The following is a 21,214-nucleotide window of genomic DNA, read 5'->3' on the forward strand; positions in this document are numbered from 1 at the left end:
CACACTCCCATGTCATCCAAGCAGGCCCAGGCTTAAACATCCACTTTTAGATGCTGGAAAGCCAGGATCCCAGTGGCCAGGCTGGGGAGACAGACCTCTAAAGCCCCGGTTACTGCTGATAACCTACTCCAAAGCTTCAGAAGAGGGTGCTTCAGCCTTCTCTGCGAATCTCCTACAAGACAGGATTCCTGCTTTCCTGACAGCAGCTCCATTAAGACTGGAGAAAGCAGGAGAGATCCTAGTTGTGTCAAATAGAGGGAGAGCTGACCTCTGCCTCCTGCCCTACGGGGAGCCCAGCAGTGGGAGCAGCCCCGAGGGGCAGACACGCCCTGCGGCAAGGCCCCATCCCTAGGCTAAGGGACCACAGGCAGGCTTCCTGGCCAAGACCCTATTCCCTGCATAAGGACCACCACCCGGGAAGGGAACAGTCGCTGAGGAGATGTTGCTGCTAGAGCCTGAGCGGCAGGGTACATGGAGAAGGGAAGGATCAGGCGAGATGGCCTCCATCACCCCAGGGCCACCAGAGCCAGCTGCAGCAGCAGAGCAGAGGCCAGCCCGGGGCTAATCGCCACCCTGCCTGCAGGGCAAACACGTGCTCCCACTTCCTCTGTCACTAAGCCATCCACTCATCTCCCAGCAGCCACACATGAAACCCCATAGGAATCTCTTCCTGGGAGCAGCTGCCCCACCCATAGCACCTCCGCTGACATCTCTGCAGCCATCCGCATCCTCTAGCTGAACAGGCAAGCCACTGGCTCTTCTCTTCAGGGTCTCAGACTGATGGTGGGAACCTGCTCAAGGTCGGGTTCTTCTGGGGAGAAAAGGTGGCTTCGGGAAGGGAAGGGAGGCACGGGGATGCTCCACCTGGTGGCTAATTCTCCTGGAAAGGAAACCAACCTCCCCAAACACGGCCTCAGGTGCTCAGAAGGCATTCCCATGTGCAAAGGGAGGCCCAAACAAAGTCACTGAAACCTGCCAAGGAGACTTTGGACTCTCCAGAGAACACCCACTAAGTCACAGACAGGCCTGTGCATTGGGGGAGGACTACCATGCGTGAAGCCAGGCACATGGGGCACAGAGCCAGGTGACAGATGGAGCTGGACACAAACCCAGGGGCCCCTGCCCCTCAAAGGAAAGAAAGGACGATGGGGATAGGTGTTCACTTAACATTCACGGCAAAATTCAAGATTACAGGAGGCTCGCTGCAGAGGGGCAGACACGCCCTGTGGCAAGGCCCCACCTGTAGGCTAAACATGCAGGCTTTCTGACCAAGACCTTATTCCCTGCATAAGGACCACCACCAGGGACTGCATGCACAGAACATTGTACCTGTGTGTGCATCCATATACTCACCCGCACTTTCTAAATGCCAAAACACGCACACAAGCTCTGGACCAGGCACCCTGCTTTCTCACACTCTTCCTAACTTAGGGGGTCTGGGACCTGGAGCAAGTGCTTTCTCTGCCTGCATGCTGCAGGAGCAGCTGGATAGACTGATGCCTCCCAGGTCTGAGTGAGGATGAAGGAAACCCTGAGAGTTCTGGCCTGCATGGCGAGGCGCACAGCTGTGCAGACCTATTTGGGAAATACTTGAACACTGCTTAAAATTTAGAAAGACAGCGTCTGGGTAAGTTCCTTCGTCATAGCAGCTTAAAACTGCAAAGACTTCCCTGATCATTCACTGAACAATCCATGGACTTCGACTTTGTGTGCCAGAACAAAGGCCAAAGCCTGGTCAACCTATACCATGGAACTCCTGAGGGCAGGAATGGCACCCAAAGGCTCAAGGCGACTTCTCCACACAGCGTAGCACGGCCAAGCCCAGTTGACGTTTCTCAGGAACCAGCTCAAAGGGTTTCATCAGGGAAGAGATCTCCCCAGGCAGAGAAAGCAGCGAGCTGTGACTTGGCAGACTCAAGACACTCATCAGGACTTGCTAAAGGTCTGGAGAAACCTGCGGCAAAGTTCACGCTCAACTCTGATCACGCCAGACTCCCTGAGACACCAACACGGTATGCTCCTAATGTCACAGGCCCTCACCTGAGCTCAGGTCCGAGTCCCCAAGCTTGATGCAGCAGGGCAGCCTGCACCCAGGATCAGACAGACCCAACAGGCCCCCAAGAAAAGCCAGCCTGTGGCAGGGGCTGTGACGCTGCAGGCCAGTAAGCAGACACTCAGGTACATGGTCTGTGCTTTGTAGAGCCATGGATGTCACAAGCCACTGGAGTGAGGCAGAAGGCCAAGGAAGGTCAAAGGCCAACACTGCTGAGAAGAAAACCAAAAGCCTGCGGCTATGGGAGGCTGCCAGAGCACTGGCCTCCTCTCCTGCATGTGTTCCAAACTCCTACCCGGTACAGGACTGGCCTGCTCCGTGCACTACTGGGTCTCTACACCCCACTGGTTGGACTCAAGCCAAGCTCCCAGATTCATCTTGGGATGAATTCCCCTGAACCTCACACATCTTGGTCAGCCTGGAGTGTCCAAGTCAGCACTCAAAAACATCCTGGAAATGAAGACAGCAAATCTAGGAGCTACACAATTCACACACATGCAGTCTAAACGAGAATGCTCTCCCACATTATGGACCTCAGACTTTACAAGCCGAGCCGAGTGGAGGAGACAGAAGGAAGCCGTGCTGAGGGGCACCCTCAGTCCACAGGGTCAATGCTTCCTTCCACATTTGCTCCAGGAACCTGTGTGACACTCAGATCAGTTTCAAACCTAGCAACCCCACAGATAGCCCTGTTTGGTTCTAGCCTGGGCTAAAAATAATGTACATGGAGTGTCTGAGGTTTCTAGAATTAAAGTCATGCCAATTTCTACTGTAAATGTTTACAGTAGGCAAATTAAAAAATTCAGAATTTATGATCTGGTATTAGTAGTCGGAATTAACTTTCTGGATATCTGGAGTTAACTACAAACATCGGATACTTGGTTTTACAAAATGCATCCATGTATTATCAACTCATACTGATCCCTGAAACCAAAGCAGAACTAGCTGTAGCAACTATTTGATAGAGGACAAACCTAAAGAGTCAGAATGAAAGTCCCAAACTAAGCTAAGTATGCATTACAATGTGTATTTGGATCTGTGTTCATGGTACTAGATTTCTCCCCTATGAGAAGTTATCTTAGAATTTCATCAGATATTAAGGAGAAATTATAAAGTCTCATCTTAATATTAAAATGCAAAGAACAGCATAAAAGCAAAAAGACAAAAATAACCCAACTATCCATCACTGGATGAAAAAAGTAACATGATCTCGCCAAACAGTATATGTTCAGCCTTAAAAAGGAAGAAACTTCTGAAACATACACAGCTCTTGATATTTGCAGAGAAGCCAGACAGTCACAAGGAACAAGTGCTGTATTCCACGTGTGGGAGGTCTCAGGACAGCACCCGGAGACACAGAAGGGAACAACAGGTTACCAAGGGCTACAGGGAGGGGATGGGGAGTTGCTGTTTGGTGGGGGCAGTCTCAGCTTGGAATGATAAAGTTTTGGAGATCACTGACGATGACTATACAATATGAATGCACTTAACGTCCAAGCATATATGCTTAAAATGGTCAGAAGTGGTTAACAAAGTTTTATACTAATATCTTACCACAATTTAAATTTCTTTACTAGGACTAGTTCTCATTTTGTTTCAAGGGTCCAAATGAGTTAGTGCATACAAATATATAAAGGCGTATATAAATGTGCATAGTTAACACCAGATAAGAAAAAGGGAAATGCATCGGGTTCACTAAAATTGTTCATTTCAATGATAAAAGTGGTACCTCCTGAAGACACTTCCCAGTGTGTTAAGAACGTGGGTTGACAGTTATGAAGCATTTGGTGTGGAACTTTGCCGACGTCCCGAGACCCGGGTCCTGAACTCTACAGTGTCAAGGAGATCTTCCCAGCACCCACCTCTTCCCCGTGAGCTCTGGACAGTGGCCATGATGCTGACTGCTCAGGACAAGCTCAGTAGCAAACAGGAGCCATGTCACTTTTAAACAAACCGTTCAGGCCGAAATGGAGGAATCGTCCACTCTGCAGGATCTGTCCACTGTCCGCCACTGCAGGAAGCTGGGCTGGAGGCCCTGGTGCAAATCAGACCCAGAAAGAAAGCTGGCTTCTAGATACCAGGTCTCTGATTCTGTGTTTGTATGAAAGTCAACCACATCAAGCTACCACACTAGCTCTACTTTCGAGAAGAGATGGAAGGAAACCAGGAGACTCAACATGGTCACAGTTGCCCAGCACCTGCTGCCAAGGATGGGAAGAGTAGAAAAGCCAGAGTGGTTATGAACTGAGGAGCAGGCTTTTTTTTTTTTTTTTTTTTTTTAGTACTAGGGGTGGAACCCAGGGGCACTACCTCTGAGCTACACCCCCAGCCCTGTTTTTTATTCTATATTTTGCGACAGGGTCTCAGAGTTGCAAAGAGCCTAAGTAGCTGAGGCTGTCTGCGAACCGAGATTCTCCTGTCTCAGCCTCCCAAATGCCGGGATTACAAGCGTGAGCCACCATGCCTGGTGGAACAGGGCCTTTCAAGTAAGACGATGGTGCTCAAACAGAGCTGGAAGAGGTCTGGTTTGGGAGGGAGCACAAAGGTCCCAGTCCCGGGGAACTTGCCCTCCAGCCTCTCCTCTGGCTAGCCTGCCTCATTCTTCCTAAGATGCATGCATTAACAAATGTCACATTCAGATCACTTAAGCAAACGCCTAAGCTGTGCTGATAAGGGCTGTGTTAGTCATAATTACACAGATAAGTACATATTTAATATTTCAGCTCAGTAACTGGAACCCTCTTAAAAGGGGAAACGTTCTCTCCTGGCTCAACCTAACCTGGCAGATGCTGGGATGAGAAGACCCGAGTGCCTTGCTGGTTTCCCTTCTCAAAACTGAAAGCACCCAGGCGAGCATGGAGGGTGGGGGAGGGGCCTCCCACTGTCCCTGCTGTCAGGTGGCCGAGCAAGCTGCCCACCCTGCAGCCTGGCCAAGCACGGGTCTAGACAAGCGCTAGACCCACATCAATCAGGTCACTGGTGCCGCTCGAAAGCTATCCCGGAGAACAGCTTTAAACAGCCTCTCTGTCCCAGCACCTCCAGGCGACAGTGGACAGGTCTGGAACCCGAAGGCGAGGCTATAGGCGCCCCTCCCAGGGCTTCACACTGCCTCCTCCACAGGGTGGCCCACACGCCTCACAGCCAGGCAGCCAGTGGGCTCAGGGGCACAGCAGGCTGCTAGGCGGAGGAGCCTGCAAGCCCAGAGTCACCCCACAGCGTCTCTGGCTCCTGCTTGTCACCATACAGCCTGGATTCATGGGGAGAGCGAGGAAGGATCATGTAGACAGAGGAAAATCTGCCAGGCTTACTGCAAACCACCCTCCGCCACAGGACGCTGACTGTCACTACCCTGAGGCTGGCCATCCCCCGGAACTCGCACCTGGCTCAGGAAGTGGTCCAACACGCCCTCCTCTCCCGAGGTCTACACTGTGGGCAAGGTGGTAGGGCGGGCCATGGGGGCCAGCAGGGTGGGTCTGAACTCCACCACTGCCACTGCAACCAGAGGCACTACACGCCGCCCCTCCTCTCGACGGCATCCTCGCCTGTAAGGTGGGTCGTGAAAGTGCTCCCGGGCTTCGGATACGGCGAGCGGACGCGTATCGTGTGCTGGCCAGCACCGGCTTGGGACATTCTGTTCTGCTAGACAGACAACCGGCATCCTTTGAGCCACACCATCAGAGTGACAGGCCCGTGTCTCCAACAGCTGAGCGTGGAACCAATGACGCTAACTGCAGTCACTCCAGCTCAGCCCACAGGGAGGCACGAGGAACACTGCAGGAAGAGGGCTGCCTGGAGAAGCAGTGGCCAGACAGCCAGGAGCTCCGCGCATGACAGATGCACATCATTACCTGACCCTGCCGCCTCGTGAGGAGCCCCGAGCACACCTGACACAGCTAAGTCAGGAATTGGGATCTGCTCCCACCTGTGGAAGGCAGACACTCCACCTCCAAGCACACCCGGGGAGGACTGGGGGAGAGCACAAACCCAGCCTGACTCTGAGGGACACCCCCAAGCCCCAGGCCTGCCTGCTCAACTCTTTCAGTACTTTTAGTCCTGCTGCAAAGATACCTTTTAAGCCAGCCACCCAGGTATGCTGGGCAAGCACACGAGTTTAAATGCGAAAAGACAAAACATGGTGGCCCCCCTTTAATAACAGACCGTGCCATGGCCCGGGGAAAGAAAGCAGCTTGTTGGAGCGCACAGCCAACGGGCGACCGGGCCTCCACTACACTCACCTGGGCCTGGGGCACAGCTCCTCGCCAGCCGGGTCAGGGCTGCAGACAGCCAGCCCCAGACAAGACGGGCTCTGGGCCGACTTCAACAGGCGCTAACTGCACTTGGCTTGGACCTTCCCCAGAACCATCCCGGCTGCCCCAGCTTCTTACCAAGCTTGCCGGTTGTGCAAGTTCTCCACCAGGGAATGCTGCACTGCCAGAAGATGAGAGTGTGCAACCCAACGTTACTGCTCTCCTCGTATGGACTCAGAGGAGCCCCGACATTTCACAAACAAGTCCATCCTGCCTGAATGTTCTCCCCAGAAGCCAGTGGCATATCAAGAGTTCTATAAGTGATTAGCAAAGACACACACGGCATTGAGACAACCAGAGTCAAATGCAAAAGTCCTAAAGTGTAAAGAACCTCAGTGCCTGCACCTGCACCTACAGTACACCAGTCCCCAGGTGGCCTGGCCCAAAGCACTTCAACCCACGGGGTCCTCGAGACTGCAGTTTATGAAGAGGAGATGCTGGGAGGGGGCTCAACAAGGAAACACTCCTTGAAGAGCAGAAGGAGCAGGCCACTCCAAAACAGTGCCTTCTCCTCCTCCCCCTGCGTGCCCCGCCCCTGAACCCCGTCTCCACTCCTTGAGTACAAAGCAGCACCTGCTTACGAAGCCCAAGACTGAGCGGCCTGGCTGATGAATGTGGCCGGGGTCTGGCCAGCCAGTAGGCAGCACAGCGCTCCTGCTCCCTAGGAATGGCGCCGGTTCCCTACCTTGACCACAGCAAGGGCACCTCAGACGCAGCACACAGGCACCAGCATAACAGGAGGGTCCCAGGGCTTCACCCTACAGATGTCTGTAGACCTGGAAAAGCCAGCCAAACACCAGGCGGCAGGCACCACCAGCCCACGCCACCCCACTCCCCGGCCCACCACTCATGGCGCCCCGCGAACGTCCACTGTGCTTTGACCCACTGGAGGACCTTGGCGTGGAACCAAGGAGGCACGGGGGCTTGTTGAAGCTCCTTCAAACAGAATCAGGCCTTCCGGATCCAAAGCAGTCTCAGGCACCCAGGGCAGGCAAACCAGGAAGGAGTAAAAGCCTCGCCTCCCCGCCCAGCACCTGACTTATACCCCTGGCCCAACACTCCACACCTGTGTGGGCTCGCAGCCTCGCAGCCTCGGGGTTGGAGGGGCGTGGCCAGAGCGACCCCAGGAGCACCTGTGCAGACAGGTAAGGGGCTCACCAGCCCGCTCAACATGAGGGAATGGAGGCCGCAGTCCAGGCCTAAGGCAGGGCCCAAACCCACCCTTCCTCACCCGATCACTCCCTAAAACCATCCCAGGGCATAGCTATTCATCTGCAATCTGGTTGCAGGTCGCATTAATTACAGGTATCAGAGAAACCACAGGAACACCTGGCTAATTGACAGAACTAGTGCTCGGCCTCGCGGGGGCTCCACTGCACTGCTGCAGGTGCTGACGCAATTATTAATTTGTCTGGTACCTATCACCCACCCACAGGTTCAAAAGCAAGCCAGAAACTGGGCTAACGAAACATGAGAGAATGTTTACCAATTAAAACCTTGTGGAAAAGTTTTCAAATAACACACTACATGCAGATAATAACAGCTCAAGGGGTTGAAAACACCAATTGCCAATTAGTTTAAAAATTAATTATACAGCCACATGGTTAAAAACCACATCCTGGCATAATTTTTCAAAGAAAGTAACCAGAGATGAAAGGGTGGAATTGGGAAGTGACCTTTGGTCTCCCGGCCCAGAGAGGGAAGGGCTCAGACCTGCCTCCTCAGGCTGGGCTCTGCTGGGCGCTCACAGCGCCACCCAGGGCCCTGACCACCCCCCACCGGTCTGGCTAAGTTTCCTCACACAGAGGAGGAGCAAAGGCTACCGGAGTCCCCTCATCCCCAGCACCTTCAATACAACCAAAGGGTGTGGAGCTGGGGAGGCTGGCTCACGGGCTAAGGAGCTCCTGGGCACGTCACAGGGTACATCGGCGCCTCCCCACCTCCAATGCACGGTTAACACTAACAGCAGCAGTTAACACTTGCAGCATTTACTATGCATGCACCAGAAACCATCCTGAGCATGTACGCATACCAATTTGCCCCCACCAGCACAAGAGCACCTGATCTGCTCAACATGCATGCCCAGACCCGAGCCCCTGCACTGTGTCCTCTCTGCCAAGTCACACCGGCGCCAGAAAGACCCTCAGGGCCAGCGGTGCCACCAGGAGCTCCCACGCACAAGTGCTGGGCTTTGCTGTCAGAAGCAGGCTAAACTGTCCGAGCCCCCACAGGGGCCTCCAGAGCTGCCCTGCCCAGACCTCCACCAGCACCAGTAGTTGGTACAGGTGTCCAGTCAAACACTGACTGAGAACTGCACCATGGCTCTCAGGGCCCAGTGTCAGGCCTGCTCCCTGGGCCCCAGCAACTAGGACTGTGTGGGCAGCTCAGGCCTCAACACACAGCAGCCCTCCACGAGGCTGCCTGCTCCTCGCTGCAGCACCCAAGTCAACAACACTGAGAAACGCTTCACCTCCAGACAGCCTCAGAGCCCAGAGATGGGTGGTATGACCACAGTGCCCATCAGGGCCTGCACAGGCCGACAGGGCTACGCTCTCCAGAACAAGCAGGGAGAAACCCCCTTAAATAAACTGCCACAACGCCAGAGAGCAGGCAGGCTCCTGTCAGGATGGGACCTTACCTCTGTCCCTTTTGTTCTAAAGCCAAGGATGCCTGGTTCACATCTTCCTAGGCAAATGCTCAGGGGCCTTTCCTTCTTGATGTCCATGGTGTGTGGTCTCCTAGGTCACCCTCCTAGGTCACAGGGACACACACCAGAACCCCACCTGCCCCCATCCTGCCGTGAGGGCCAGGGGGCCACAGCCACACCCCTTTCAGATGCCCGCCAAGCCTACAGCTCAGACCACCCAAGAACCCAGACTGTGCCCCTCCCAGCCCCCACCTTCTTGCTTGTCCACGTCAGCATTCCCAGGAGGGTTAAGCAGACAGCTCCCCATCTATAATCAGCACCTTCTAGGACTAGAGCTGCCGCTTGGCTTCTGCAAGAGGGAGCCTGCTATGTGTACCTGGATGTTGCAGGGACACACCCCTAGAGCTAGGAAAGTGAGCGCTGGCCTTCCCCAAAGCCATGTTTTGAGCAACTAGAGGAAAATTTAAACTCCAGCCCAGGCAGGCACAGTAGCACAGGCCTGTAATCCCAGGACTTAGGAGGCTGAGACAAGAGGATCACGAGTTCAAAGCCTGCAGTGCACAGCAACTTAGTAAGACCCTGTTTCAAAATTAAAATGTTTTAAAAAGGGCTGAGGGTATAGCTCAGAGGTATAACACCCCTGGGTTTCAGGCCCAGTGCCAAAATAAATAAGACTACAGCCCAAGTTTGCTACTGCACGGCCTGGGTTCAGTGTAGCTGCTACCCTCAGGTAGTCAGAAATGGCACGTGTGGACGCAGGAAGGAAGTGCACTGGACATCTTCCAGGTACGCTGAGAAGCAGGACAAGCAACGGCCCTGGAGGCTTCAGACATCCCAGCAGTGAGGCTCACATGATGTGAAGTTACCAGGAGGTACAGTCAGAAAATATGCAGAATTCTGTAGTTTTCAAGACTCCCGTTTACAAATACGATGTAAAATGTGGGGCTTCTGCATATTTCACCTATCCTGTTGAAGGAACAAGAAGGAGTCATGTGTATTTATTAAAAGTCTCCCACAAGCCTCCCAAATTGTCCACACCTCCCAATGGACGGTTCAGAACAGCAAGCAAAACAGCCCAGGATGCGGAAAAACTGGCAAGATGACAGACATGAAGACTCTCAACTGCGTGGGGCGGGGGTCAGGATGCTCAGAGCCGCTCAAGCCTTGGGTGAGGGTCTCTGCTGCTGAGCAGCTGCTGAGGGGTCAGCCACCCCAGAGCCACCCGACCTCCACACCAAGCCTCACCATCAGGTCACTTCTCAAACAGCTGCAGAAGTCTTACAGGAAGAAAGAGCCTCTCCTTGTGAGCACCCACAAAAAGGACCCTGGCCACACTCCTGCACTGCACACGAGGTGAGGACCCTGGCCCACACTCTTACACACATGCAGGGTGAGGACCCTAACCCACACTCCTGAACTGCACAAGGCCCAAGACCCCGGCCACACTCCTGCACTGCACGAGGCCCAGGACCCCAACCCACACTCCTGCACTGCACACGGGGTGAGGACCCCAACCCACACTCCTCAACTGCACGAGGCCCAGGACCTGGCCCACACTCTTACACGCATGCGGGGTAAGGATCCTAACCCACACTCCTGAACTACACAAGGGCTGTGATGCTTACCCAATTAACAAACCTGGAATACTGCACTTTCAGCTGGTTCATTAGCTGAAGCCACATTTATCTATAAACTTATTTTCAAATTTTTAAAGCAAATTTTTCAGAAATACAAGAAAATGAAAGAGCATAATGACCCCCACGAACCCATTGGTCAATTTCCACAACACACTGGGCCACCCTTGTTCTATATTTTTCCTCCAGAGAGGATATCATTCTATCCATAGACTTGAGTTTATAGCTCCAAAAGATGAAGACTTAAAACTACAACTCTAATGCCATTATCACCACATATAAAATGACAAAGCTTTAATTCTACCTTCTCTCCAGGCCTTATCAGACTTACCCGCAGTTTTTTTAAAGCCTCTTTCTCAAAACAAAACAAAATTTTAAAAACAAACAAAAAAACACCAGCTCCTTCAGTGGTTCAGTGATTGCAAACTCCCCAAGGAAGACACATGCACACTCAGCACAGAAACCTGTTTGCACATAAGTGATGCTCAGAAGTGTTTCTGAACTGGGCCCTGCTCAGCAGCTGCCCTCAGAGATAGAAAGCAGAAGCACTCTGTCCATGCGGTCTAGGAATGGGAGTGGACAGAGGCAGGCACTGTCAAACACAGTTTCCTCTGTCAGACACACGGATCAGCTGGTTTCCGTGAGAGTAAGCAAACAAATGCCACTGGAGCGATTCTAAGTGCCCGTCTGCAGCTTAACACGTGAAGTATCTCCTGGTCGGCAACATCTGAAACTGCCGTGGGCCGGGATTGGGGCAAGAAGGGTCAGGGATGACACTTCAGCCATCCCAGGAGTCCAGGGCTGGCTAGCTGTATAAGCACCAAGCTGTCGTGAGCTCCTAGTGCTTTATAGATTTTTCTTGGGAAATGCCATGCAGACGACTCTGAGAAAGACAGACGAGAAGTGACTCCGGTGGCCGCAAACTGGAAAAGTTTTATGAACACCTTATCTGGTGCATTCCACGTATGTTTTCTTTTGGATCTATGTGCAGGAGTGATACATGGAAAAATCAAAGCCTAATTACGTCTGAAAGAGCTCTTTCAATAAGTAGAAAATAAAAATGTTAACTGATAAGAAACCGCTGTGACATGGTTCAGCGGAGAGCGTTCTTTCTTTCCTAGTGGGACATAAAGCAATGGGGTATTTTACAGATACTGGTGTTTCAGCACTGATGAGGAGGGATTTGCCAGATATGGGAAGCTAGTGATGAAAAAAAGTGGGAAAACAAGCAGCCGGGTCAGCTCGCTGGCACAGGGACAGGCAGGGCAGGGTGAGGGCCACAGGCAAAGGCTTGGCATCTGGGTCAGTGGGAAAGCCTGAGGGAGGAAGGGTGTGGACGGGGAAAGCTCCAGGCATCCCAGGGTGAGCAGCTCAGAGTCCAGAGCAGCCACACAAATCCCCCAATGCAGGTCATCTCCATTACCCAAATCCTAATAACAGAGTGCTTGATTTACGGGCAGCCCCAGAACACAGGTCTCTAATTTGCATCAGCCCCTCCAGCTCCTGTGGTGATCAGCTGAGGCAGACCTCCACCTGAAGTGTGCCGAGGTTCCAGAGCAGCACCTCCAGGGCGTGGGCAGCCCTCAACCACTCCTGGGCCAGGAGGCCACAACAGGCTCGCTCTGGGCTGCCAGGTACCCGGAACGTACCTGATGACCCCACATGGCTGCTGCTCTCAGCTGCAGGGCAGGGCAGCAGGACTTATAAATTCCCACTAATCTGCCTGTTTAAGTGACTGCAGCCAACGAAGTCGGGTCTCCATCTCACTCTCCACAAAAATACCATAGGTCACAGAGCCTCAGTGCAGCCCGTGTGGCCAAGAACAGCCTCTCCCAAGCTGGGGACACCAGAGTTCTGGCCTCTGGCGTCCTGCAAACATGCGTGGAGGACCCACCCCACACCGCCCCGGTGGTGGAGATCTTATGCGCCCGGTGCCCCAGATGCAGAGAGTTTCTCAAGAGACACTGGTGTGTGATGGGGCACTTTACAATGTGCGGTGTCCCTTCAGGGAGCACCTGAGGGTGGACCGCTGCCCACAAGCTGGCCCTTCACAGTGCAGGGCTGCCCATAAGAGTGGACACAGATGGAGCCACAGGCACCTCCACAGCCCAGCACTGCAGGAGGGCCTGGTGGGGCAGGCCATTTGGACCAGGCGTACACGCTGTCCAGACACCAGGTGGAATGCAGGCAAGAGACCCAGGATAACCACATGACAGCAGCAACCTTCGGGGAAACCTACTCTCCTTCGGCAAAGAAACCAGGGAGTGCAGAGGTCCCAGGTAGAGGCCATCATGGCTGAAACTAGGGGCAGCAGCTGAAGCAGTCAGCCCAAGGGCTGGGCTCCTCCTCGCTTGGCTCAGAAGCCCCTTCTCTGGGGCCCAGCCCAACACCCAGGACTCAATGCTCAGCACCTCCCACAGGTGCAAAAAGCATTGCACACCTGTGCTCCAGGACCCCAGCACCCTAGAGTGGAAGTTCCCAGCACGGGGACCCCTCGCCCACCAGCTTCCCTGGCAGATTCCCCAGCACCAGAGCCATGCCCGGCACAGAGCAGGTCTCAGGAGAAACTGGGTAAGAGAAGGGACAGGGCCTGCAGTCTCCCGAGGACTGCTGTCTTCAGGACAGGGCAGGTAAGAGGGCAAGAGCAGGGCTTAATGGAGCGAAAGGCAAACATGAAGAAAGCCAGGCCAGCCGGTGCAGCAGCAGCAGCACTGTCCAGGCTGCATGGCTAAGGGCACCTTTGGATGTCCCAGAGGGGCAACCCTGGAGGCAGACGGGAGCAAGGACCGGCCAGGGAAGCCAGGGTCGATGGCCGCAGCCCCTTTGTGTGCCTCAGTTTCTTCCTAAGCCCACTGGGGAAACACAAGGGCTGCTGGAAGAAGAGTGCCAGTGGACCCTTTGAGCTCCTAGAATGCGAGGGTGCGTGGTGGGTGCCGTGAGCGCAGTTATTAAATGTAGGAATAAGTCTGATGGGCTCCCCAGACCACACCAAGAGCTCTCCTCACTGGAAGGTCTACCATGGGCCAGGGAGGAGAAACAAACCAAGGTAACAACGGTAGCCACGGTTCTTAGCCCTGGCCACCTCTGCCCCTACAGGCACCTGGCAGTCCCTGTTACCACCGTGGGGCAGCTGGCACAGTGGACAGAGGTCGGGAGGCTGCTGACCGGTGCTGAGACTGGGCAGCACCCACTGCGAAGAATTATTCAGCCCCAACATCATCTGTGTCAAGCCAAGGAACCCTGAGCCAGGGCGACTATGCCCCCAGCATGCTCATCCACGTCAACATGTTCATCCCAACCGGGCTCCAAAAGCCAGCAGCTCTGCGCCACCTTCCCAGCACCCCTCCTGGAGGGAGGAACAGGGAATGCTGGCCCTGGGCAGGGCAGCTAGCGCTGGAGGGGTCTGAGACTGCCTGCTCCCTGGGAACTCCTGGAAGGCAGAAGGGCCATTCCCCCTGGGCACAGTCACCCAGCTGGCCCCAGTACACCTCTACAGGCAGGCCCACAGCAGGGCTGCCTTCTCCAGTCCAGTCCTGACCAGTCGCTGCTGTCCACGTGTCTGCACACTAAGCCCTGCAATCTGTACAGAACACCACTGGGTGTGCGCCTGTGCCACGGGAGCAGAGCACCAGACAGGAGCAGGGCTCTTGCACAGGGCACTCAGCAGGGGAGGCTGGCAGGAAAGGACCAATTAGCACTGAGCCTGGTTCTCCATCTCCTGGAAATGGGCACAGTGCCTACCAAGGAGGCCCTGGCAGCAACACAGAATCTGAGAGCTGCTCGCAGGAAGGGCTCCCTGAGGTGGCGGACGTGGGCCTGACCTCCTTGGACAAAAGGCGCCTGCAGGGAAGAGCTCAGCATGCCTGACTCTGCTGCTGCACGCTCTTTACCCTCCATGGGTGCGGCGCCCTGGAGGTAGCAGGAGTCCCCCTTTGCTGCTGACCATGAAACATGAACAGGCAGGGGCTGGGGGAGCGGGTACTCTGCCAACGGCATGCTGAAACACCCCACAAAAAGAGCTCCCTGTCCAGTCCCCGTGGCCTGGCTACACAGTGTCACCCTGCAGATGGCATGCTGGAACAGTGGAGAGGAAGGGTCCAGAGCACAAAGGGAGAGGGCCTGGCCAGGTGCACAGGTTTCCTCACCTGTGGACTCTGCCTGGCCCATCAGAGACATCTTGGGTTCCAGGAACACCTCCCGCCTCCCCAGAGCTCAGCCAGAGCATCCAGGCTGACCAGTAAGCCTTGGCACCCCACCTCCCTCTAGGCACTCTGAGAGGCAGGCAGGGCAGCAGCCTCGCCCACCGGAACACCCAACAAATATCTTCCCAGAGGGCCACCCTCTCCCTGAGCCCAGGACTGCAGCCAGGAGAAAGCATGCGCACATCTTCCCCAGCCCCGGCCAGTGGGCCTCTCTAACGCCTCTTCCTGGACCCATGGACCCAGAAGCAAGGCAACAGGGACTGACAGTGCAGGGTCTCCATCCCCTCTGAAGTTCTCAGCCGCCTGCCTGCGGCAGCTCCATTTCCTTCCTGCTGTAGGACCAGGGCAGACCTCATTATTTCTGCAGCTTATCAGCCACAATCTGTCTCCACTGGGTTTGAGTGCCCAGAGGCAGCCACCAAGGTAAGTCCCAAGCTGGGACTTGACTTTCCTTCAGGAGGTTTATCTTACAGTACCCTCTGGCAGACCGGCCACATACCTGCTCAACCCTACCCCCGCCAGCACAACACCATCTCAAATGGACTTTAAACTGAAAACCATCGGATCTTGGGCAGCAAGGGGTATGTATGCGCCCACAGGCTGGCTCTGGACCGGCCGACCCTGGGAAACCATGCAGTAGACTGTGTCCGCCCAAAACCAGGTAAGCTTGTGATTCCAGCCTGAATCACAGGAGGGGTGGGTATGGAGAGTGGGGGTCACAGCCGCCTCCCCCACAGGACACCCACCGCCACCCTATGTGCAGGTCTCCCAAGGCCAGCTGCACCTGCGCCCACCACCTTCTTGGCTGAGAAGGTTCTCTTAATGAGAACCCTCCGTGGCACCACAGCAGGATGTGGAGCTGGCGAGGGTGCCAGAGGACTTGCAAAAGGTCAGTCATTAAAGGCATTCAGGATCCTCAGCACCAAGCCCCAGAGGAGCCAGGTTTCCAGAAACCAAGATGACACAGGACTCACTCCACTCTTGGGGGTTATGTAGGGTTTTCTTTTTTCTTTCCTTGGGCATCAGTTATCTAGTGCCCACTGTTCACCATATCCTACAAACAGCATTTAATCAGGAAGGCCATGGTGTAAGAATGCTTAGCCCCACTGTACAGATGGGGAAACTGAGGGGCATAGAGGCTCAGCAAGTAGCAAAGGCCACTAAGCAGAGAGGTGAGGTCTCACTCAGTGCCAGGGAGGGCAGCGCGGCTTCCCTCCACACAGCTCCCTACTCGGAGGGTTCTGCTCCCCTCCATCAGCCAGATTCGGAGCCACCAAGTCGGCTCGGCAGCTGATGCCCTCTACAGCTCAGCCTTGAATTCCTTCTCCAATTGCACACTCTTGCATTCCTCTCCAGGGCACCACTCTGCAGCCCCCAGGAGGGCCTCCCATTCTAAGAAAGCCCCTTCCCCAAGGCCACCTGCAGGAGCTTCCTCAGTCCTCTGCCTTGGGCGCCAGAGTGTCAGCACAGCGCCAGTGCCTGTATGGGCTCCCAGGAAGCCCACCCTGCAGGACGCCCCAACAATGCAGCGGCACAGGACGGCTGTGCGGCTGTGCACCCTCTCAACAGGCTCGGGCTCTCCCACTGGAAACCCATCCTTCCCAGCAAGCGGGCCACACTTCACCCGAAGCAGCTTCATTGCAACAGAAAGCCTACCTCTCCCCTGCAGCTCCAGCCACTGCCGAACATCCCAGGGCCCAGGAGACTTAACATGATTAGAATTTTAAAGCATTTAAGATGCTCAAAAGAAAGGCATCCTTGAGTACAAATCACCAATTCAGAAAGAAAGCAAAACCTGAGGGTGGCACCTATGCAAGCGTAGACCAAGTGTTAACAGCACCAGGTAAACTGCTCTGCACACGCCGAGCCGCAGCACCCTGGTTCAGCTTGGGGTGGGGGTGGGGGGTCGGTCTTCAGCACAAACTCCTGCTTAGTTTGTAAATCTCAATCTGAGGAGCTACGCTGACTTTCAGCATTTTGCCAAATAGAGAACAGTTCTGTGACGAGTTACTTAATAGGCAGGGCACACAGCGAGGAGGAGCCAGGCTGAGCTGCCGGAGCAGGAGAAATCCTCGTGTGGCTCCCTGAGCCAGTCCAAAGCCTATTACGGAAGCCTGGTGCCCGTGAAAAACCTCAGGACATGGAGAAATTGGCTGCAAATGGAATTACAGCCCTCACCTGAACAGTATGAAACAAGAGAAGAAACCTAAGTCCACTTGTGTCTAAAATACTATGGTATTTCAGTTCTGCTCTTACTGGCACACTCCACTATCTTTTTTATGTCCACACTTTACAAGCTAAACAAACTGCACATTTCCTTTTATCTAGGGTGAACTAAATGTGGAGAGACTCCTACTGTCTAAACCCACAGAAAAAATCCAGAGGAAGCTGTCCTCCTATCGATTAGGAATTCAAGAGCAGGGTTCTCAGGGCCTCTCCTGTCTACCTTGGGGTCCACCCTCTTGGGTGGTGAGTTTTCTGCCGCAATTTCAGAGACGACTGCACTTACACTCTTCCTCCACGGACAAGTCACTAACCTTTCCAAGGGCTGGCACTGAACTTTTATGCTTGGTTGACAAAAAGATAACATCCCAGATCACCAGTCCCTGTGTACCTGTTGACTTCCCTGCTTCACCAGGCCAGGAGGACTTTTGTTTTTAAGCTAAGAAAGAATCACACTTGAGAGGCAGCCGAAGACTTTAAGAGGAAGACCCACCAGCAGCCCACCAGCTGGAGTCCCCAGGGTGAGGAAGCAGCCTTCCTAATTCCCTGAGCGAATCCAACTGGAACCCCAAGGACGTGGCTGAACTTAGATTTCTTTGTTGGAAGGACAGAAAGGTTGCCAAGCCCTCCCCTGTAGGCCAGGCTAAAGCTATACTAGGGGCTAGCTCACTGTGAAGCCAAGTCTGTGAACATCATTCCAGTCTAACACCACACGTTGTTTTTTTTTTCAGTACTGGGGATGGAACCCAGGGGCATTCTACCTCCGAACTACACCCCTAGCCCTATTTTTTATTTTGAAATAAACCACCATGGTTTTCAAAGGACCCAACCCTCTTCCTCCAGCTGTGTGGGGTTCACGTTCATAGACAATTTTAAAACAGGGCCAAGAGTACATTTCAACTCAAGGCAAGGCCAGAAATGCAAAGTGTGGAGGCAGTTTCCAATCCTACCCCGGAAATGAATAGAATCTGTGAAACTCACCAAAAGCTAAACATGACACCTGCACCTACCTAACCTACAGATGGGAGTGAATGAACAGCAAGCCAGGAGGTCGGCCTGGAGGTGGCAAGCCCAGCTCTGACTTCTAGGTCAGACTCGAGGCTGAAGTCTGTTGGGCTACAGTAAGCTCCCCTCGGCTCTGACCCGGCTGTGATCCTTTAACTCGGACAGTAATAAGGGTTAGAGAACTTTGGGAAAGACAGTGCTGCTTTGGAGGCCCAGCTCCAGTGAAACACCAGAAACCTCTGGGTCCAGGTGGCTGCTCAGAGCCCCACAGCACAGGAGTGGGGTGCGGAACTGCCTGCTGGCTTCTCTGATGCCCCGCATCCTCCAGGTACCCTGGCAGGACTGCACAGTGCTCCCCAGGCCCCATCACCCCGCCTTTGGCACCCTTGGAAAACGGAAAAACTGTGGAGAGCGAGTGGGGCTGGGAAACTGCCTGCAGGAGTGGAAGACCAGGGGGGCCTGGCTGGGCAGTAGAGCAGGTGCAGGGGTCGCCAGGATAGTCCCTGAGCTCCCTGGGGCCAGCTGGGTCCCTGCGCCCCTTGCCCGAGAGGCAAAGAACCCACGGTTTGCCGGGTGGCAGGAGGCAGGGCTGTGGTCTGCTGTCACCTGTGTCAAGGTCTGAAAGAAACTTGGATCCCTGTCTCCTAGTGTCCACACCCCTCCGCCTGTGCGATGCCCATCCTCGTTGCTCCCCAAGTACTCCCCTACACACGGGGCAGGGCTGGCTGGAGCCCTCACCAAGTGGACAAAGTCAGGGCACCAAGTGGGCAGGGCCCCGAGGATGGGGGAGCCGGGTGGGCAGGGGCTGCCGGGGATGGGACTGGCGATCCCGGCCCAAGGGATCAGGAAGATCGGGTCATGGGGGCCACGAGGGGTCCAGGTGTCAGGGCTTAGGGGATCAGGAGCACAGGGGTCCATGGGGAAGAGGAGGCAGGGGCGGGCGCCAGGTGGCCGAGGCCGCGGGGGCTCGCAGCCCAGGGCCGGGGGATCGGGACGCAGGCCCGGCCACTCACTCACCTTCCTGCTGGCGCCGCCCGCGGCCAGCGCGGAGCCGCCCCCCGAGTACATGTAGTAGGCGATGCCCAGCACCCACAGCAGGGCGAAGCACAGCAGCATCCGCGAGCGCCGCCGCATCCTCCCACTCGGCGCGGCGCCGACTGCAGCCTGGCCGGCGGCGGGCGGGCGGGCGGGCGCGCGGCGAGGGGGCGCGGGGACGTGGGGACGCGGGCGGCGGCGCTCGGCGCCCGGCAGGAAGCGCGGCCCGGCGGCGGGTCAGGGAGCAAAGGGCAGCCAATCAGCGCGCGGGGGCGGGGCGGGGGCGGGGCCTCTCCTGCTGTCACTCAGGCCGCGGCGCCCCGCCCCTGCGGCGCCCCGCCCCTGCCCGCGGCCTGAGTGACAGGTGGCTGCGCGCGGAAGTGGGGCGGAGGCGGGGCGGGGCGGGGCCGGCCTGGCTCCGTGGATCCGGGACTCGCGGGGCCCCGGGACTCGCGGGATGGCGCCGCCCTGCAATCCGCGGGCGCGTGGATGCGCTGTGGTTTGCGTCCCTGGTCCCCAAGTATAGATTTCAGGCATGTGCTTAGGCAGAGGTCAGGCCTCGAGGTAGGAGCCGGGAAGGCGATTTTCTAAAACGTGGGGATGAACAGAACTCTTAGTGGCCAAGTGGTGGCTGTGTTAAGTAAACATGAACTGGGGAAGAAGGGAGGTAAAATACATCTCTAAATCTTTTTCTTTCTCATTGGTTGCTTTCTTGAGAGAGGAGAGGAGTCGAGGGGCACACAACCGTCCCAAAGATGCAAGGAACAGGGCTCCCTGTGGAGCATCGTGTAACCTTGAAGACGCCCTTGTAGCTGGAAGAGGCTCCAGTGCTCTTGAGAAAGAAGCATTACCAGTGCTGGACGCTGGGCGAGCGCTCCGCGAGCTCGGAGTCCGGTGGCTGCCGGATCCTGCACCAGGCAAGGGGCAGGAAGACAGTCCTAGGACAGAAAATGGCAGGCTGGCTGCACGTTGCTTATGGGGAAGGAAGGCAAGATTGCGCTGCCACAGAACTCCCTGGGCCGCTGCCAAGGACTTAAAGCTCAGGGCAGCCCGTGTGTAAAGAGAAAACCCGACACCAAGAACCAAAGCCGAGCACAAGTCCCATGCGTTGCTGTGCTAGGAAAGAGATCTGGGAGGAACGGGACACGCGGCAGCCTAGAACAAGCCCTGCTTATTAGCGGAAGTCAGACAAGCAGGCCCTTTGAAGGCCTGGGAGTGAGAGGAATGAGGGCAAATTCAAGATCCTGCAGAAACAAGAGAAGACAGCCAGGCCCTCCCCAGCGGCCAGTGGGCATTAATGGCTAAATGCTCCACCGGGAGCCCCAGGTGCCAGTCACAGGAAACGCTGTAAATGGCAGAAAAGCTGAGCAGAAAGAAAATGCAAAACACATCACATTCCTGATGACAAAATATAAGGAATCACAACATTTCAGCTGATAAAAAAAAAACTCCCCAAGGAGCCAAGCATTGTGCCGCAGGCCTGTAATCCCAGTGCTTGGGAGGCTGAGCAAGAGAATTGCAGGTTCAAGGACCACCTCAGCCATGTAGTGAGACTGAAGACTCCCAGCAACCTAGTGAGACCCTGTTTCAAAATTTAAAAGGGGGGGATAGGGATTTAGTGGGAGGTAGAATGCTCCTGGATTCACTCCCCAGTAACACACACACACACACCATGACGCAGAAGAAAACTAACACTGCTTATCAAACTGAACAAAGGATCTTATGTTTGGACACACACACACACATATACAACTAGAACAGAAATTCAGTAACTTTAAATAAACTAAACAAAAATTAGAAATGATGATTTTATCAAATTTATGAAAGAAATTAGACATAAAGTCAGGAACTGTCCCAGTAACAATAATTACAAGGTTCTCGACGCGGAATATATTCTGATGAAGACAGGTAAAAAAGGGCTTTGAAAAGCAGCAGAACACAGCCAAGAAACTGAAAACAAGACAAAGAAGTAAAAAGATCCAGAGAGAAAGTGTTGAAATGAAAGCCGGGGGGAAAAGAGCCAAATACACATAACAAATCCCTGAGGTGGGAACTCCACGCCAGGAACAGAGCCAATGTTACAACTGCAGTCTGGCTGGGCGTGGGGC

The 21,214-nt window shown here is 54.9% G+C and overlaps 1 protein-coding gene across 1 annotated transcript in view; it reads right to left on the reverse strand.

Annotated features, from left to right (window-relative positions):
- Window positions 1-19,205, reverse strand: part of GALNT2 (polypeptide N-acetylgalactosaminyltransferase 2) — a gene marked incomplete at both ends in the record, with an annotated part of 78,084 nt that extends 58,879 nt beyond the window's left edge. Inside the window, one exon of the mRNA XM_080717183.1 lies at window positions 19,089-19,205. Coding sequence (XP_080573309.1) covers window positions 19,089-19,205 — 117 coding nt within the window. The remainder of the gene's footprint in view (window positions 1-19,088) is intronic.
- Between the last annotated feature and the right edge of the window lie 2,009 nt (window positions 19,206-21,214).

This window comes from Muscardinus avellanarius, assembly GCF_963383645.1.
Source record: "Muscardinus avellanarius genome assembly, chromosome: 20".
NCBI lineage: Eukaryota > Metazoa > Chordata > Mammalia > Rodentia > Gliridae > Muscardinus > Muscardinus avellanarius.